At 45.5% G+C, this 17291-nt stretch overlaps 2 protein-coding genes across 6 annotated transcripts; both read right to left on the reverse strand.

Moving 5' to 3' along the window:
* Positions 1–172: 172 nt before the first annotated feature.
* LOC144170560 (BPTF-associated chromatin complex component 1) lies at positions 173–6480 on the reverse strand. Of its 4 annotated transcripts, none has more exons than XM_077700431.1 (5): positions 6342–6471; positions 5597–5691; positions 5075–5176; positions 1586–1734; positions 173–364 (listed from the first exon to the last, which is right to left on the reverse strand). In XM_077700431.1, the coding sequence occupies exons 1-5, from the start codon at positions 6387–6389 to the stop codon at positions 270–272; spliced, it is 489 nt and encodes a 162-aa protein (XP_077556557.1). In that variant the 5' UTR covers positions 6390–6471; the 3' UTR covers positions 173–269. The 4 variants fall into 4 exon arrangements, with proteins under 4 accessions (XP_077556557.1, XP_077556558.1, XP_077556559.1 ...); XM_077700432.1 differs by lacking the exon at positions 6342–6471 and adding an exon at positions 6093–6250; XM_077700433.1 differs by lacking the exon at positions 5075–5176 and having other exon boundaries at positions 6342–6480.
* An 820-nt stretch (positions 6481–7300) lies between these two features.
* LOC144170563 (leucine carboxyl methyltransferase 1) lies at positions 7301–17137 on the reverse strand. Of its 2 annotated transcripts, XM_077700436.1 has the most exons (7): positions 16744–17137; positions 16325–16508; positions 15890–15946; positions 15561–15805; positions 13337–13446; positions 12229–12312; positions 7301–10771 (listed from the first exon to the last, which is right to left on the reverse strand). In XM_077700436.1, the coding sequence occupies exons 1-7, from the start codon at positions 16939–16941 to the stop codon at positions 10630–10632; spliced, it is 1020 nt and encodes a 339-aa protein (XP_077556562.1). In that variant the 5' UTR covers positions 16942–17137; the 3' UTR covers positions 7301–10629. The 2 variants fall into 2 exon arrangements, with proteins under 2 accessions (XP_077556562.1, XP_077556563.1); XM_077700437.1 differs by lacking the exon at positions 15890–15946 and having other exon boundaries at positions 16744–17131.
* Positions 17138–17291: the final 154 nt, after the last annotated feature.

Consider the following 17291-nt stretch of genomic DNA (forward strand, 5'->3'; position numbering starts at 1 on the left):
CCTACCGGCAATGTGCATTGGTTGTATACCATTATTTTTTTTACTACCTGGCAAAACTAAGACAGCCGTAATCCAATATTCAGCAGGAATCTCATTTTTGAACACTGAACTTTTGAGCTTGACGCCGCAATAGCAATGCACTACAAATCTTTTGGCAGGAAAACAAGATGCATTGTTGTGACAGATGATGTGTTTCATTTCCACTGAGGCATGATTGGTGTGTACATTTGAGGGTGACATTCTGATGAGGGCGCCCACGACAGGTGGTTCTAGGAGGAGCTGTCGTAGTCCAGCTTGCCAGTTCCCCCCAAGCCTTCGACGTCTACTTCTGTCTCTGTGGCATTGAGCATGTTGAGGGTTATGTCTGCACAGAAGACATGCGCAGGAGACACACGTTAGGCACTGGCCAGGTTCATGCTATGGATAAAAAGGTGTTTGAACAAGAGCACGGAACAAATGACCATCCTCAGAGGGCACCTGGCACCCCTAACTGTGCCCAGACCACTGCCTCATCTGCGCAAAAAACAGACTGTGCTGCAAGGTTGACTGGTTGCCAAGCTGGCACAATAATTGTATGGCCCTCAGAGAAAATGGCATTGCCAACAAACTGCTGTATATTGCCAAGAGCCTACTGGAGAGAACTAATGGCAATAACACACACAAATTTACAGAAATGCATCTGGCACTCTTTATGGATGCTCTTGTTGCTTTTTAGTGAACTTAAGTTTTTGTTGCATGGACTAAAAACAGAATTCATCATGAGGTCCCACAAAGGAGAAGATGTGAGAAACCTAGAAGCAAGATAAATGGCAACCTGTTGCAATACACCCGCATGAAGGGTTGCAAGATCAAAAAGATAGCCGAGAGGTACATGGTCAACGTGGTTACTTATGGTATCATTCAAAACTGAAAGGCCCATGCCCAAAAATGGATAATCAGGCTGAGCAAGGAAAAAGAAACTGCAGGATATGCCACGTCCACAAACATCCGGATGCCAGCAAAGAGTTGTACACCATCTCCTGCCTTTGCGCAGAAAACAGAGTACATTGGACAGCAGCACTACGCTAGATAACAGGTACATGTGTCGGGCCACCTTGCATTTGCACGGCAGCAAGTGTGGGTACAGCCTGAAATTCGCATGCACAGCCTTGCTGCGGGCCTTTTGGAGCAAAAAATTCCGAGAAATTTTGGAGTACATGCACACTGTGCGAACGCACCTGCCTACTCATCAGTGGTATCGCCAGGCAAGGGCCTTGCAAGCGAGTTTGTCAACATAGGCAAACTACGTTGATGACGACGGGCCCTCACTGTGCGGCTACTGTCGTGTACCCTTTGTTTTTATAATCATAGTGAGCCAGCACTTTTGTTTGTGTTTATGTGAGGTGAAAACTTCATGTCCACAATACAAATGATGGCAGCACTCTGCTCATGTCCTTCCAAGTTGCAACACCTAGGAATGGAACACCGATTGGGCGAAATGAATGGCCCTGCACTGCTATGTGCCTCAATGTAGCCCCGCAGGAGTGCCATTTCTATTTGCACGCACCAGCTAGCACGGCCAGTTCCCCAGGGCGAGTGTGCTTACCAGCAGACTTGGTCGGGGCCTGGAGGCCCGCTGCCAGGCTCGGCTGGGGTGCAGGCGGTGGCGCCGCTTCGGCCTTGGGTGGTGCCTTCTTGAGGGGCAGGCCGGCCTCCTCGTACGCCTTGCGCTTCATGCTGTTCTTGATCTGGCTGCTGCAGAGGGGAGGGGGGAGCATGCAACCACTGTGCCACACGCACACCGGCTGACAGAGGCTAGTCTTATGCCCCTTTTCAGGTACCTTGCAAGTCACGTCCAGGAGCCCACACAGAAGAGTTTTCTATGCAAGAAGCCAGTAATATGTGCGTTCCCTGTCACCAAAGGCAAGCCTGTGCATTGCCACTAGTGTCTGGCACACAACTGTATGCAAGAGAGGGAGGGGCAGGCTTCCAGACACCCGAAATGCTAAGGCAGACCAATGAAACTCGCACCACATTTTTATTATGAGACCACTGTGCTAAGGTCTATGCTTAACTGAAGCTGCACAACACACCAAAGGTGACACAGCACAAGGAAAATAAACAGCCGGATGGCTCCCTGGACTGTAATCATCCCTCCCTCCTAACTTTTTCCCCTGGGAAACATTTTTAGGTATGGGATTACTTTTTGCCATGGAGGTTTATACTTGCAAGAAAACATCACCACAAAAACCTGGCTAAGGGTGTAGCTGTCATGGAATCATTCAAAATGACATGGTAAAGGTGCCTGAACACAAGTTTGGCTCATCCAGAAGACGACCACGTCAGAACACGTCACGCCAATTATAATGCAAACTGTGAACAACTGAGCTAGTCAGCTGAGCCTGGCGGGCGTAGTAGCTCCCTTATAGCCATGTAAACCACACCATGGATGTGATGTCGCCTATTGCTAACAAGGAACCATTTGCAGAAGCAGCCGAGTTAAAACACCTGAAGATCCTGCGTAGAGCATCAATGGTGCACCTTTTTCCTCTGCCATGCTGACACTGTCCCATTTCCCCCCATCTTTGCTTGTGACTATCAACGTGATTAAAATACTTTAACTATGCTTGTGGCTATAATACTTGTTCTTAGCAAGAGCAACTTTTAGGGAGTGTGGTTCACTGTTTGAAATACTATCTGCAATAGCCAGGGCTTGGTATCAATTTGCCATGCATTGAAGCACAATTTTCAAGATGATTTTTGGGCTGTTCAATAAAAGCAATAGTTCCACAATATCCAGGGTCAATAGAAATTGGTGCAACTGTATTAAAATTGTTCATCTTATTTTTTTAACACACCATGCACCAGTGTAACAAATGTATTTCGATATAAAAAATGCAAGAACATTTTAACAATTACAGCAACAGCTAATGGTGCTTGCTGTCAAAACAAAAATAAAATAGGAAGCAATAACAAAAGGAAGAAAAATCCAGCAAGTTTCTTGCTGAAATCAAAAGCAGTAATCAAGAAGCCAATACATAAAAAGAAAAACAAGTTCTCTTAAATTCCATTTAATTAAATTATGTTCATAAAATGTATTTAAAGGTGCCAGAAAAATTAGCAACAAAATAAACCCTAAAGCCTTTGTGACCAAACATAATTATTAACTATTTTTATATGACCAGATTTTTACAAGCAGAGCTTTAGCTCCATCCGGTATGTTGCGTGAAATGATTAAAAATGCAACACAAACGTTGAAATCACATCAGAGAAAGCCACTTCAGGATCACAGAAAGCTGGGCTAGTGGATAATTATGTTCATTACAGAAAGCAGCACAACTACATGTGAAAAAAAAAAAAAGGGGGGGGCAAGCACTCTTGTTTCATTTCAATCGATTGATAATGCACCAAACCTACACCTGGGCTATGATGTGAGCCATAGTTGAGGGCTCTGGATTAATTTTGACCACTTGTGGATCCTTAACGCATGCCAAAATTTCTACACACACGCGTGTTCGCTTTTCACCTCCTTTATAAAGGCAGCCACCGTTGCTGAGATCGAACCTGCGTCCTTGGGCTCAGGTTTGTTTCATTTCTTTTCCTATTATTTATTAAGGAAGCCAGCAGTGGACATTCACTCAATGGGCCTCGCTGCATTGTACTAGCTGCCTGGGTAGTCCTACCAAGGTCATATGCCTGTCTCAGTTGACCTGAAATCACACCCGGCTCTCACATTTACTCGATCTCTGACCACAATGCTCCTCACAGAAGAGATTGGAAACCAGGAAAGCACCAAAACCTTATACTAGCACATATATATACAAGAATTATGAAAGACAGCACTCATAGGTTGATTTGCACTGCCTTCATACAAGTGGTGGTGACTTGCTACCAGTCAAAGCTGGGTCTTTCTAGCTTAAAGAGTCAGGCAACTGGAATTTGTTAAGCACATGCTCTCTGATAAAAAATGGAGGTTGAACGCAATGAAGCAGTTTCACCAATGTGGGAAATGCTGCGAAACGGAAAGAGGCACCCCTGTAGGCTAGAATTTCAAGATCTGCTTCACCAATGTGGGAAATGCTTCGAAACAGAAAGTGGCGAAACCACTGTACTAAGCTGGAATTTCACGATCTGCATATGCGAGCACACCAACCGACATTAAAAGTTTGTACCAGCCTGCAGGTTATCTGAATTCAAGGAATACTAAATTTGAACACGTTTCGAACCTGACAACTAAACCCGCGCAGTCTTGCCAGTACACGGTCAAGGTCATCTAAGCTGAGAATCATTTCTGCTGAGCCGCAGAAGGATCACTACACTGGTAACCACTTTCCTAAGCATACTCTGAATCTCCGCTGCCCTTCGTGCTGTTTGTGTCCTCACTGTGTTTACACATCACAAGGCAAAAATCTCTGCTCTTGGTCAGCTTTTCTCGTGCATTTCCAATGCATAAGACATGCTTTCGCACTGTTTTATATTGTCATAAAACGGTGAAGACGAAGCCGAAGCTATGAGGGTGATGTTTGGTTTGGCTCAGTGCTGTGATGCCCAACACCACGTAAATACATTCTTTCACATTCAACCATGGTTCCTGTCATTTGTCCTGCCACCATGCAGCAATATTTGCCCAAAGATATACGAGCGTACGCCGCAAGATGTTTTGGGGATGCGTGTCCTGAATGAAGAAGGTAAATTTGATTTTTGTCATTCTTTTCACACAAGGAGCAGTCTGGAAATAGTAGCTGCTTTCTTTTCTGTTGATATGAACTTTACCAAATGCTTGGACTTCATGAATTTAAGGCATGCGAAGTTGTGCATTATCACAAAATAGATTCAACTAACATAATCTAGGACTGAGCAGTGCTTCAATTTTTGCTGAGGCGTGTGTTCTTTACTTGTTATTGGTTGCCCAGTCCAATCGCCATAGGCACAAAATTACTTGCGTGACACCTTCCTTTTTACTTAGAATGGCAGAAAAAAAAAAAAAGAGCACTGTGCTGTTTCCATGGGAAGCAATTTGTAGGGGAGCATGTGGCTCTCTCTATTCCGTGTCTAGAATGGAGTTGAAAGGCGTCTTGGGAGGCCACGAACTTACATGGTGCGATTCTTTATGTGATCGCTAAGCTTATTCAGGTCGTCTCCGAAGCGCTTCACTGCACTGCGCAGCATCTCGACCTCGTCGTCAGTCCACTTGCCCCTGCATGGGCACCACCAGCTCAGGTTCATGCATCACTGCTACCCACGTTACAAACACTTGAGGACACGCAAATGGAACCACTCAAGGGCCAATGGCTCGTTTGAAGCCTGAGCCACTCACTGACATGCCGTAGGTAGCCTCCCGCCCTCATTCTCTCTCTTTTTTTTTTTTCTTGTTGTTGTTGGCAGATTTCTGTGCATGGGCGCTACCATTTTATGCACACTAGGCTAAGGAAGTGCGACCGATGGTACACAAAACTTCTTTCCATGCTGTCATGGGCAAAGCTGATGCTGCTCTAGGTGGGCCCAGTACTGCTGGCATTGATAGCCGTTTTTCTCGCTTTCCTTCTGGCAAGCCGCCGGGGTTTTTACAATGCCTGTTCGCCGATTGGCAGTGGCAAAAGATTGCTTGACATCTTACCCTGACGGCGACGGTTCCGAGGCCGAGTAGAGTTGGACAGCCAGTTCTCCCAGCTTTGTGAACGCTGCTCCTGCGGCCGTGAAAATCTCCCCAACCTGTGAACAGCAATAACATGAGAGCACGGACCCGAAACCTCCGGCCCCTCCTAAAGTGCACCAGCCATGGAAACTTCAGCTCCACCGCGAATGTTACCGCACTCGGAACTCTTTGCAACAGTTGATTAAAGCGAACACAAAACTTTCTTTACAATCTCAGCGCGGCAACCGCTTTTACGCCGGACGCCTAAAATATCTTTTTATTCGAAGTGCTTGATGATTTAAATATTTTTTAAAGGCCATTAGGGAAGATACCGAGAACAAAAAACGAATTTCTGCACGGCCTTCTATTCAACATCTCTGCGAGAACAGCGGTTGCTCGCTGGCAGGCATTTTGCGATACACATAACAAAACAAAAACGCATGAATTAGGACAAAACGCGTAACTCTGACAAGCGTACCTTGCTTGCGCTTCCATGACTCATTTTTGACGGCAATGAAGCTTCTTGACAAACAATAGAAAGTTGTTTATAAACGCTACAGGTCAGCCTTTATCGCCATTGTAACCGCCGCCATTTTATAACTGGATTTGGATTCGCCTACATCACAACCAGAACTAACTACGTTAAATTCTCAAAATTTGATATTTTCCAAGCTTAAACGATTTAACAGAATCGCGGCAATTGCATAAAACAGCTGCTTAGTATTACCAAGCTTGTGCATAAGGCAGTTAAGGCCCGCGATGCTTGAACGATCATCCGCGCGTGTCAGGTATCAGGCAGTTCAGGCGCGCGATGTTCGAACACAGGTGTTCCACCGACTGATGATACGACTCTCGCTAGTTTCCTAATTACTTTTAAAGGACGCAAGCGCGTTCAATAAGGGCGTTTTTTCCCTCCCGTAATATGCAATTTTGCAGGGTGATAGAGTATATTTTGTGGCACGCTGTTTTGGAGCAATCGTGCGTGGCAATTCTCATCCTATGCGCGGTTGATCCAAAACATAATTACAAGGTCTCGTTCTTTTTTTTTTTTTTTGGCTGCTCAGAGCAGCTCTAAGCAGCTCCAAGCAGCCCAGAACTGCTCTCACCATACGTAATAAAATATGTAGCTGCTTAAAGCTGCTTTCAGCAGGCAAAAAAAAAAAAAAAAAAGAAGAGACCAACAGCGTGCCACAAAATATACTTTGTAACCCTGCAAAACTGCGCATTACGTTTGAAGTTCATTCCTCCCCAGCAGTTGGAAGGGACGAATAAAGAACATCCAGAGTGAAGGATGGATTCAGGTGACGCGAGATAGCCTATGGGAGGAGCCCAACGGTAACATGCATAATGTCATTATGATCTACACGACGCGTGCCACCTGCACGTGTGTCAAGACAAAGTTTGTAGCGTGGTTAGCTCTGGGTATTTTTGGATTACAGCTGCAAACCTATGATTCCATATGCAAAAAGATAATAGTACTACTATATTAAACTTGACAGAAAATGATTACCAACTTGTCTGGGTGGAACGTGCATGTTGTCTACACCGGAAAAAAAAAAAAAAAAAGGAGATAAAGTCACAGGCTTTTCTTTAGAATCTATCATTTGAAACCAGGACAGTTGTTACGGTAGCACTGCCAGAGTCCATCGCCGGTATTCAAGCCGGGACCAATGAAGCAGACAGAGCTCGTGATGACAAACGTTTATTTACATGGCAACACGATCAGATATACAGCAGAACATGAACCTGGCTCACACCTTTCCGCTTGCCCAGATTTACTGGCTTTTTTCGGGCCTGCTTCTAAAGATTCTTGCAACTGAGATCACCGGTAGATGTTGTCCACCCCACTTGGCAGCAGTACCCAGTCCATAAGAAATAGAGCCATCGTTGTACACACAGCAAGCTGTGTCAAATCAGACAATGACGACATGGTGAGGATAGGGCAGAGCTGCCAACACAGTGGTCCCTGGTTGGACAAGAGGCCAAACAGGACCTCCAAGGCTCATACAGAACAGGTCACCATAACTGGCTCATACCCCTGGTCGTCTGCACTAACCCCATACCCAAGTGGGCAGGTCTTCATCGGTCTGCAGTGGGGACACAGGGACATGCAGAGACAACTTATGCATGGCAGCGCTCACGTCAACACATTTCAGCCTAATTTATGATTATGCGCACGTGCCCTGAAGACTTGCAAGTCCCGCTGCCGTTCTCGCTCGTATTTTCAATCGTTCAATTTCAAAATCAGGAATGACAACCGTCAGACAAATCTGGTGACCACTAAAGATATTATACGATTACTGAAAAGACCCTGCTTCAGAATAACAGCAGGTGCCATTTGCCGGAACAAACGTACACTAGTTCCCTCACTTCTTTCCCTCATCCAATTATGAATATAACTTTATTACCACGTTGTTCTTGTATTTGGGTACTAAAAAACATTTCGCGGAGCAATGCTTAAAAAGTTGTTTTTGTCACGCTAAATCACAATTTTCTCATGTAATGACACTAAGACGATACAGAATAACATGCGGAATACATTTAATTTCAGAAATTTAAGGGCAGCTTGGTGAAACCGCCACTGCTTTCCACAAAAGCAGATCCTTCTGGCTTTTAGTATTTCGAATTTTAACTTCTAAAATTGCATTCACAACCACAAATACTTGAAGTAAACGAATAAATAAATGTGTATGCTTTCTCTCTCTCTATTTTAATGGCACCACTGTTATTTTAGAAAGACCACGAAGACAACACAAAACGTGAAAAGCAGTGCTACTAGTATTGAGGAATTTGTACACAGAAAAGTAGATTTGAAATTCCCCTGCCTCTCCTCCCTTATTACAACACAAGTAAAGGAAGGTCCAAAACTTGGCAGTCAGTAGGTCAACCCCACGCCAAAAGACACGGTGCAGCAGGAACCGAATTTGGGCAACCATCGAGTCACCCTAGAAAATTGCGGGACGCTTCACGCATGCAATGTTGCTGCTGTTTCATACGACGAAACTTTCGTTCACGGGATCATTGGGCTAGAATTTGACAGCTTGAGCCCAATCGAATGCTCAGTGCTTAAAGAAAATAGGCGACCAAAGTTGCTACCAACCATGCTTTGATACCACCATGATTTCAGAGCTGTTGCACTGTTACAGGACACCGAGACTGAACACCCTGTCCCTGGCTGCAACCACCAAGTATACATAATTGTTAATCTCGCATAAGTTCTCTAACCGCTAATTGCCTTGTAAATATCAAGATGTATCACATTCCAACCAAAATGTGAGTAGTTTTCGACCATACTAGATAATCTGCAGGGCTGAAAGTCTTAGAGCATCGCCATCCTTACTTCCTTTCCCAATCATAAGCAATTTACTTATTTCAACACTGCAATATTCGAATGAAGCAATGTTGGCTTCATGATGCCATCCAACTGTATGATTTAAATAATGAAAGCTTATAAGCTTATTTGCTACACCATGGATTTGGTGTTACTTTTGTGTGATCAGTACAGGACTTGCCACAACCTGGCTTGTGTACCGCAGCAAACGTGCATTCATGGAAAGTACACAATTTTCAGCCATGACTGCCAGCAGCAAGGTTATACAAGCTACACTTCGCAAGGGTAGCGTATAGAAGTGGGCCACAGTGCATCAGCTATTGATGAAACCACACAGCAAACATAAACCAAATGAGTAGCGCTGAGAATTGATGCGCTGCAGCAGTTCATATTTCCTTGTGTATCAAGTTCACCAACAAGCAGACTGAATATCTGTGATTTGCAGGAAAAGCACTCCTCTGCCTTAGATAGTTCACCTCAACCTCGATGATGCAAGAGAAGGTGGCAAAAGTAATTACATAAACAGCGTGAATATAAACAGCTTCCAAGGGCCCCACTCTGAACATATTGGCACCATTCCTACCTTTCCCCACGATCGAGCACTAAGGCATCCACAGGGCCGCTTTGCAAATTAGTCAAATATTAAGGGGTGTAAACTGGCAAGTCGTCAACAAAGATGGAACGGGTGAGAGCGCAGGAATGTACCCAATCACTGCGAGTACATACGACGGCAACTGGCATGACGACCAGCCTTCGAAGAGCTCAACCTACAAGCGTGTGGGCTCTGGGTCGCAAAATTCCACCCCGCTTCATTTCCTCCTCACCTAGGGTGCGACTGCAGAGCAAATAAAGCAGACGGCAAAAGGGCCACTCACCCATCTGAAAGTTATCGAAGGCTGATGCAAGAAAAGGTAATTTTTATGCCCGCCAGCTCCGCTTGACTCAGCACCAACAAGGTGCCTGCCAAATAAGCTCAGCCAGCCTGTGGCGGGCCACACACCAGTGCATTTCCACTGCAGAGTGGCTGACGGCAGTGGCCACATGAATTTCTCATATCCACTGGCGAACGCCAACCTTCTCCCAAATGCTCCATTTGAGAAGTAGGAAAACGATCACTTTAGTTCTTAAAAAGGGAGGAGGGAACAGCAAAGACTAGAGTGTGGGTACTGGTGCACAAGCAAGGCCAATGCAGCGTGTGGTAGTGAGGGCACGTGTAGCGAGTTACATAATGATGCCCCATTTCAAGCGCGGCAACACAAGCACCCCTAACACTACACTACAGATCTGCAACAGGCGGAGTGGCAATTTAAGTTTTTTGGGGGTGACACAGCCCTCGCATCCCTTTGCGCAGAGAACACGCAACATAACCTTTGTTCCAAAGCTGGGGTCAGCACCCTTACCACTCCCAGTTTTCATTCAGCCACCACGATACAGACTGAACTTGGGGCTGGCCCAATCAGATTACTCAGTCAGCCATAGCCTAGCAGAGGGCTGAGCAGACTTTAACAAATGCCACAGTTTGCATGAGACACGGCACAGAGAACAGTGTGCGGAGCGCGCTGCAGGCAATAACCGGCCGGCTCATCGCTGAGGCGCTGCAGCGTCTGTGAGCTGTGTAAGGAGGCACCACTCCACTGCCGGCTGCACCCTTGCACGGAGGGAAGAGTCTTTGTTCGCACGTGCATCAGCGGGGGGCGTCCATCGAGAAGCAGAGCTTCTCAAACTTGGAGGGGCTCCCGCCACCCTTGTACGCCACGCACAGGCAGTAGTGGGACAGCAGCTGGTCCAGCAGCTCCCGCTCATCCAGCATCTCCAGTTTCTCCACCCTGGAAGACGGTGGTCGATGGAGCACGCGCATTAGGGGCCCACTTTAGGTGAAAGGTTCCCCACTGGACACCTTGCAGGTGGTTCAGATTCTGCCATTAGGCTGAAACCATTGGTTCACGGCTGAAAAAGCTTTTCTTCTAAGTGATTCATGCCCAGAAACCCTCGATCGGTCTCAGTTAAGATGATGAGATATGTTCCCAGTCCTTTCGTGACTTGCAATGACAGAATGCTTCTCTCTAGGTGCTGCCTGTGCTTTCAGAAGGGGTTACAAGTGAACAATTGCCAGTCCAATTGCTCCTCACCATTGTGTGTGGGGGGTGGTCCTGCATGCTACTTTCCCTGGCTCAACATGCCTGTTCTTCCACAACAACACCTGACGACTGTACTGTGGTGTGCTAGCTTCTCTACACAAGCATAACACAAATAAAAAAGGCCGTTAATCGTCAAGTAAACTTTTTTGTCATTTACTGTTGATGCCATAGCAATTGTAGTAGGAGTCACAATACTTCTAGACTGAGTAAAAACTGCCAGTGCTGATGCTCAGCAGATATCGACTTTTTTTTTATCAAATGGCATTACAATATATGATAACACTGAAAACAATAAACTCAACTTCAGTCACCATCCCTACGTGCTCCTTTTTAAGTTGACGTGTGTTGAACAAAATATTTGCAGTGTACATGATTCCAGTCAGTTTCAATCCACCTGGCCCAAAATTTGCGAAGGTTTAAAAAAAATGCAGTATAAATGCACATTATTCGCGAAGCAGATTGTTTGTTATTTCTTTCCCCATTTTAGACCTGCTGCATTATCGTCAGTATATGTTTCTCCTACACTGAGTTTGCTTCCTCAGGTTGTTAATTGCTTCAAGACAACCCTTCCAATCTGCGTTAATTTTCCATGATTTGGGTACCATGAATTTTTTTTCTGCTGGGGTAAAGATGGGAAAATCGTGCGGGTAAGTAAGTTACAGCAGTGTGTAATGTGCAACAGAAGCCACACCCCTCGTAATTTTCAAGGAGTGCGGTGTGTGGCTATGATAAAATTACGTGAAATAAGATACGGCATGACAAAATGAGGAGGATCCACCCATGGATCTTCTACTAATTTTTGACAACAGAATTGCCCAGTTCACCTGTGTACCTGAAACCATACAAATTGTGAAACTAGAGTGAGGGTATAACACAGGTATATATGAATTCCATGGCTTAAAAAGAAATTACAACACTGCATTTGTGGTAACTCTAAGATCAAAAGTGCAAATATGGAGGCACATTGTTTGATTTGCATTTTTCTCTCAAACGGGAAGGTTATTTTTTTTTTTATCTGAAGCGAAAATTTCAGTAATCCACGATCAATTTTATATTAGAATTTATTTCTGCTTGCATTTGAAACTACTGGTGTGTTCAAATCCAATACAAGCTGATACCTCAACATTCGGTATTGTGCGACCCACCTTCGCAGTTCCGTGGCAGGGAATGACTGGTACACCTGGTTCATGGTCCACACCTTGCACACTTCCCAGCCTGCATGGCGAATCCTGCACGGCCAACAGCCCAGTCAAACTCTCAGGGATTGGCCCAGCCAGCGGACTTCCCTCCAGTGCACGTGTGAGCCAGCACTGGGTGCAACAATAAACTACAGATGCAAAAGCAGACATATGCACAGAAAGAGTGTGTCATGTTCCAGGCCTCACAAATGAGAGAAAAGTAGTTTTCTAACCACACTGTAACTCATAATCATGCAGAGTGGTGTGGACTAGTACCTCTGAATTATTTATAAATGATGTGCAATAAATAATTTCTTGACATAAACCAAGAAACTATGTAAGATGTGAACACGGCCAACAGTCTTAATTTACGGAGTTTTTTTAGAGTTTCAAAAGTATGCGCAAACCTGGAAAATTCTTTGGGTTGGATAGCATTCATGGTGCTTGAAAAGGAAACTGCGGAGTGCACCAGGGTAGTGCCAACTTGTGGCCCCACATGTTTTGGTGACAGCAGATTCTGCGAGCATCTGGCATGCCACACTGCTAGTTTTCTTTGCATAATAATTTGAAATAATAACACAAGCCCTCCCTTTTCTCATTCTTTGGTGCCTGATTATATGAGTTCATCAAATCTTCCAACATCATGAACAGGTAAAATGTACAGCAGTTTCCTGAATTCCTTCCGTTTTTTTTTTCCACATGAATTATTGGGACGATGTCCAAATAAAAAAAAAAGGTTTGGTGAGTAACTGGTTCCATAACTATAGCAGCATCAGTTAAAGTCGCCTGCCAACGATAGTATCACAGTTTGAGATAAGCTTCAAAAGCCCTCTCAAAACTGCTGGTAAGCAGCATTTAAAAGCAACTGAAGGCTGGCGCTGTGGTTGAAACCGGCTGAGCAACATCAAGAACGGGGACAGTTGGTACTGACTCATGTTTGACTGCACTCAGTGTTTACAAGAGAAGGAGCCAAACAATGTGCTCGTCTTCTGTATGTTTTGTAAACACTCAGCACCGCCAAACGTGCAACCAGCCGCAGCAGTGGTTCCCAAGACGACAACAGGAGGGCACTAGCCTGTCTTCCTGGACTTTGATGCTTGTGCAGGCCTGCAGACCAGCCAAGAGGCAGTTGCGCTGCTTCAGGTTCTCCACCATCACCTCGGCAAACTTGTCCCCCATGTTCACCTGCACGGTTGTCGGATCAAAAAGGAACCCACAAGCAGCGGTGACGGTGAGCCAGAACAAATGGAACCACCACTGTACTGATGCTGGGAAAGAAAGTGACTCTAAAACCTCTGACTGCCCCCTGGCAAACACACTCGGATGCACCTACATGCAAGTGCCACGTTCTCTTTACAACGCCTTTCACGCATATTTTCTTTTTTCACTTTTTTGATGCAAGGGTGCAAATGCCCAGAAGATAACACCACCTTCAGACTTAAAAAGAAAAATAATAATCCAGCTTTTTTCATTCAGCTGCCTGGTTCCCTAGGTTGTTGTACCGCTTATGCGGTTAACTATCTCCCTAATACAATAGAAAACTTGCATTTAACAGAGAGTAGCCCGGTGGGTCCGTAGTTTTTCAACTCATTGTTAACACCTTTCTTGTCAATTAAAACTTGCTTTGCCTTTTTTTTTTCAGGCTACTGATACCTTGTATTCAGGCATTCCTACATAACTCTGCTACCTTTCTTAGTACAATATTTCTTCATTACGAAATTCATTGATTGATTGATTGTGGGGTTTAACGCGCCGACGCAACGCAGGCGATGAGGCGCGCCGTAGTGGAGGGCTCCGGATTAATTTTGACCACCTGGGGATCTTTATCGTGCGCCGTTCATTACGAAATTGACATGTTCACTTGAGAAATAATATTTGCGAGGTGGATAGGAGTATGGATCATGCAAGTTTTCTGCATTTTCTGTTGTTTCCCTTTAAACAGTGGGAAAACTTTGTACGTATTTCATTTTCACCAATAATGGCATTCAGTTGAGAGGCAGCCTTCCCGGCTGTCATCCCTCTACTGTACTGTTATGGGTTTTCTTTTTTTGCCTTTTTATTTACAAGATATCAAAACAGGTTTTCTCGTGGTAAAGGTTTTCACTCTGTTTATTTCAGCCCACACACCGACAGCCCTAAGGCTTAGCCCACAGGTTTGGCAGACAGTGACGAAGTAATAAACGTAAAAGCTCAATGAAAAGAAGCTCTAGAGGGATGCAGGCACATGAAGCAGCAATTACATTGCGCATTAACAGCTACCGTATTGCTCAGTTCCATGCCTTCAACGCTTAGTGATGACGTGAACAGTTTATGCTCCACGACAGGTGCGCAAGCATAAAGCAGAACAGCTATCCTAATGAATACATCAGGCTCAATTCAGGAACCCTGCAAGCAGACCTTACACTACGCTGATAGAACCATAAAATAGAGCAGTAGAAATTGACCCGCTCCAACGGCCAATGTGACTTCAGGGAATTTTGGCAGAAAGCAACAACTGGCGTTATTCAAGTATTCATCAGCTGACAGCTTGCTCGGGACAATAAAATGGTCTGCCCTACTTCACGGACAAATTTGGAGTTTATGGAAAAGGTGTGTAGCCTGAAAATGAAAAAACTAACCTAGACTAGCAACAGCGCATGCGATCTGGGCCTGCTTGTCTTTCCTGAATTTTTTTTTTAATTTCTGCATGCCTCAGCCACACTGTTGGGGTGGGGAGGACATTGAATAAAGAAATCAACCACCATGCATCCGGTGCAAATATAAATGCCCTATCGCCTGCCACCCTCTTGCAATGTCCTGTCCTTTTTTGACACATGGCAAATGTTCTGTTCTCTGGAACTCGCAAAGATCCAAGGGAGGATGTTCAAAAGTATAGAAAGAGGGCAGAGGGCAGTAATAAAGGAAAAAGACACACCAGTTCTGCTTCTTCAGGACATCTCGTCCCCTCTATTCTCTCACCCAACAACTTACGATCGTAAATCTAGTCAGAAAGGCAGCCAGGATGATGTAGGCAAAGGATAAGTGTAAGTGTAGGCTAAGGATAAGGATAACTGGCAGACAGAATCCTACTACCGTATTTACTGGCAAAATGATTGCACTCCTGTGGTGACTGCACCCACAACAATCATTATGCGAGGAAATATGGCATTCATGTGATTATAAACTAGCTGCGACCTTGACAACTGACTTAACAATAAAGGCACGGCCAAGCTTAAAAAAAAAAACAAGGCGAAGATGATTGTGGCCTATCTACCCTGCCCCCTTAGTTTCTTCTTCAGCCGTGACGCACAACTACTCACGGGGTCGTAAGAGACAAGCACCGCCTGGGAGAAGTTGCGCGTGATCCACGAGAGGAGTGCTGCAGACTCATCGCAGTTCATGTAGACCAGAACACACTCTGCGATGAACATGGTGGGCAGCTTGAGGTCCAGCGCCGACTCGTGCACCACTTTGGCCTCAAAAACGTCCAGCTCCCGCAAGTCACAGCCCACCAGGTGGTAGTGGCCCGCGTGCAAGTCTGACGCGTTGACCCGGACGTCGTCGTCTGCACACGCCAGCAGTGTTGCCATTAGGAAGCAGTGCCATCTCGGGCAGCTGGAAAGACGGCAGTGGGGTGCGTGTACTTAACCGAAGTTTGGCGTGCTAAGACCAGACTGTCGATGGATCAGCAGCTGGTTAAAGACTTCTAGAAAGGGCAAGAGCAGGCGAGGCATGCTGTTAAGCAGGGAACTCACAACGCAAGACGTGCCTGGAAAGAACAAAAAGACATTCCAGCAGGGAAGGGGAGGACACATGCCAACATAAGACTGGGCAAGAGAGAAAGGCCGCAGGAAAGCAACGTTTAACATTATTTGAGTAGCAGCCTCCTGGAAGCGTTGAAAATTTTTACCTCTTCTTGGTGAACAGACATGCACGTTTAGAGACAAAAGTCAGGCAAGAAGCATTGGCCTAATATTTCGGCCCTGACGGGACATATCTAAAGAACGAACAGCACAATATTGTTACAAGCTGAAGCGTGAAAACAAGAAAAAAAAAAATCGACACGAGCAGCAAGATTGCAGACCTTCCGTAGCTATGCCTTTGAGAAGCTGCTTGCGTAGCCGAATGTAGTAGCACTTTCGTGTGGTCACCGCGGGAAGGTCCACTTCCACGAGGCTCTTGAACTGCGCTTTATCATCCATGAGCCGCCAGAACAGCGTGTCAAAGCCGGCGCCCAAATTGACGATTTGGCACTCGGGACCACACACCTGCACGAAAGTCCAAACTGTTGCAACCCTGTAAACTTACTGGCGCGCGCAATTAAGCGACAGGCCACCGCTCGTCCGCAGCAGGGAGAAAGATAGCCTCATTGAATCAGAAGTTGGAGCATGCAATATGTGACAATCCGAACTCTGCGAGCAACATTAAACCTCTACATTATCCGACACCTTCAGAAGACAGCTGCAGTTACTGTTTTGTCATCTTTCCCAGGCACATGCTTACGTTGAGGAACTTGTCCAAGAGGGTCTTGACGCCTTGCACTCTGGCATAGTAGCCCCGGCTGATCTCCGGCGTTTTGCGCTCCGAAGTCTTGACGAAGTACTGTATGTACGGGTCGTGCCAGTAGCCCTTGCTGACCGCATCTCTCTTGCTCAGAGCGGCATCAGTGTTCGTTTGTATAACGGGGTCCTCGTCACTCATGTTGCACCGCTAATCAGCTTGTCTGAGGAAACTCTCCTTCAGGAGCTTGACGACCTCCACAAGCAGCTACTAGAAATTCCGCAGCGCCGTCGCCAGATCATAACCTAATGCAGCAACGGAGGCGGGGATCGAACAGGCAAAAACAACCAAGTGGCATCGCAATCATCATCTTGCGCGTTCCCTAGACTAACTTTGCCATTAGAGGAGGTAATAACCTAGATCAACAATTAAACCGGCTGCTTGAAGCACATTTCACAGATAAAATAATCGGTACTTGAGGAATCACCAGAGAAGAAAAAAGCCTGTAAATTTTAAATTACGGCTAGTTCTAATAGCCTAAGTATGTTAAC

Source organism: Haemaphysalis longicornis, unplaced genomic scaffold, assembly GCF_048455015.1.
Source record: "Haemaphysalis longicornis isolate Haplotype H1 unplaced genomic scaffold, Haemaphysalis longicornis Haplotype H1 scaffold_2, whole genome shotgun sequence".
NCBI classification, from domain to species: domain Eukaryota; kingdom Metazoa; phylum Arthropoda; class Arachnida; order Ixodida; family Ixodidae; genus Haemaphysalis; species Haemaphysalis longicornis.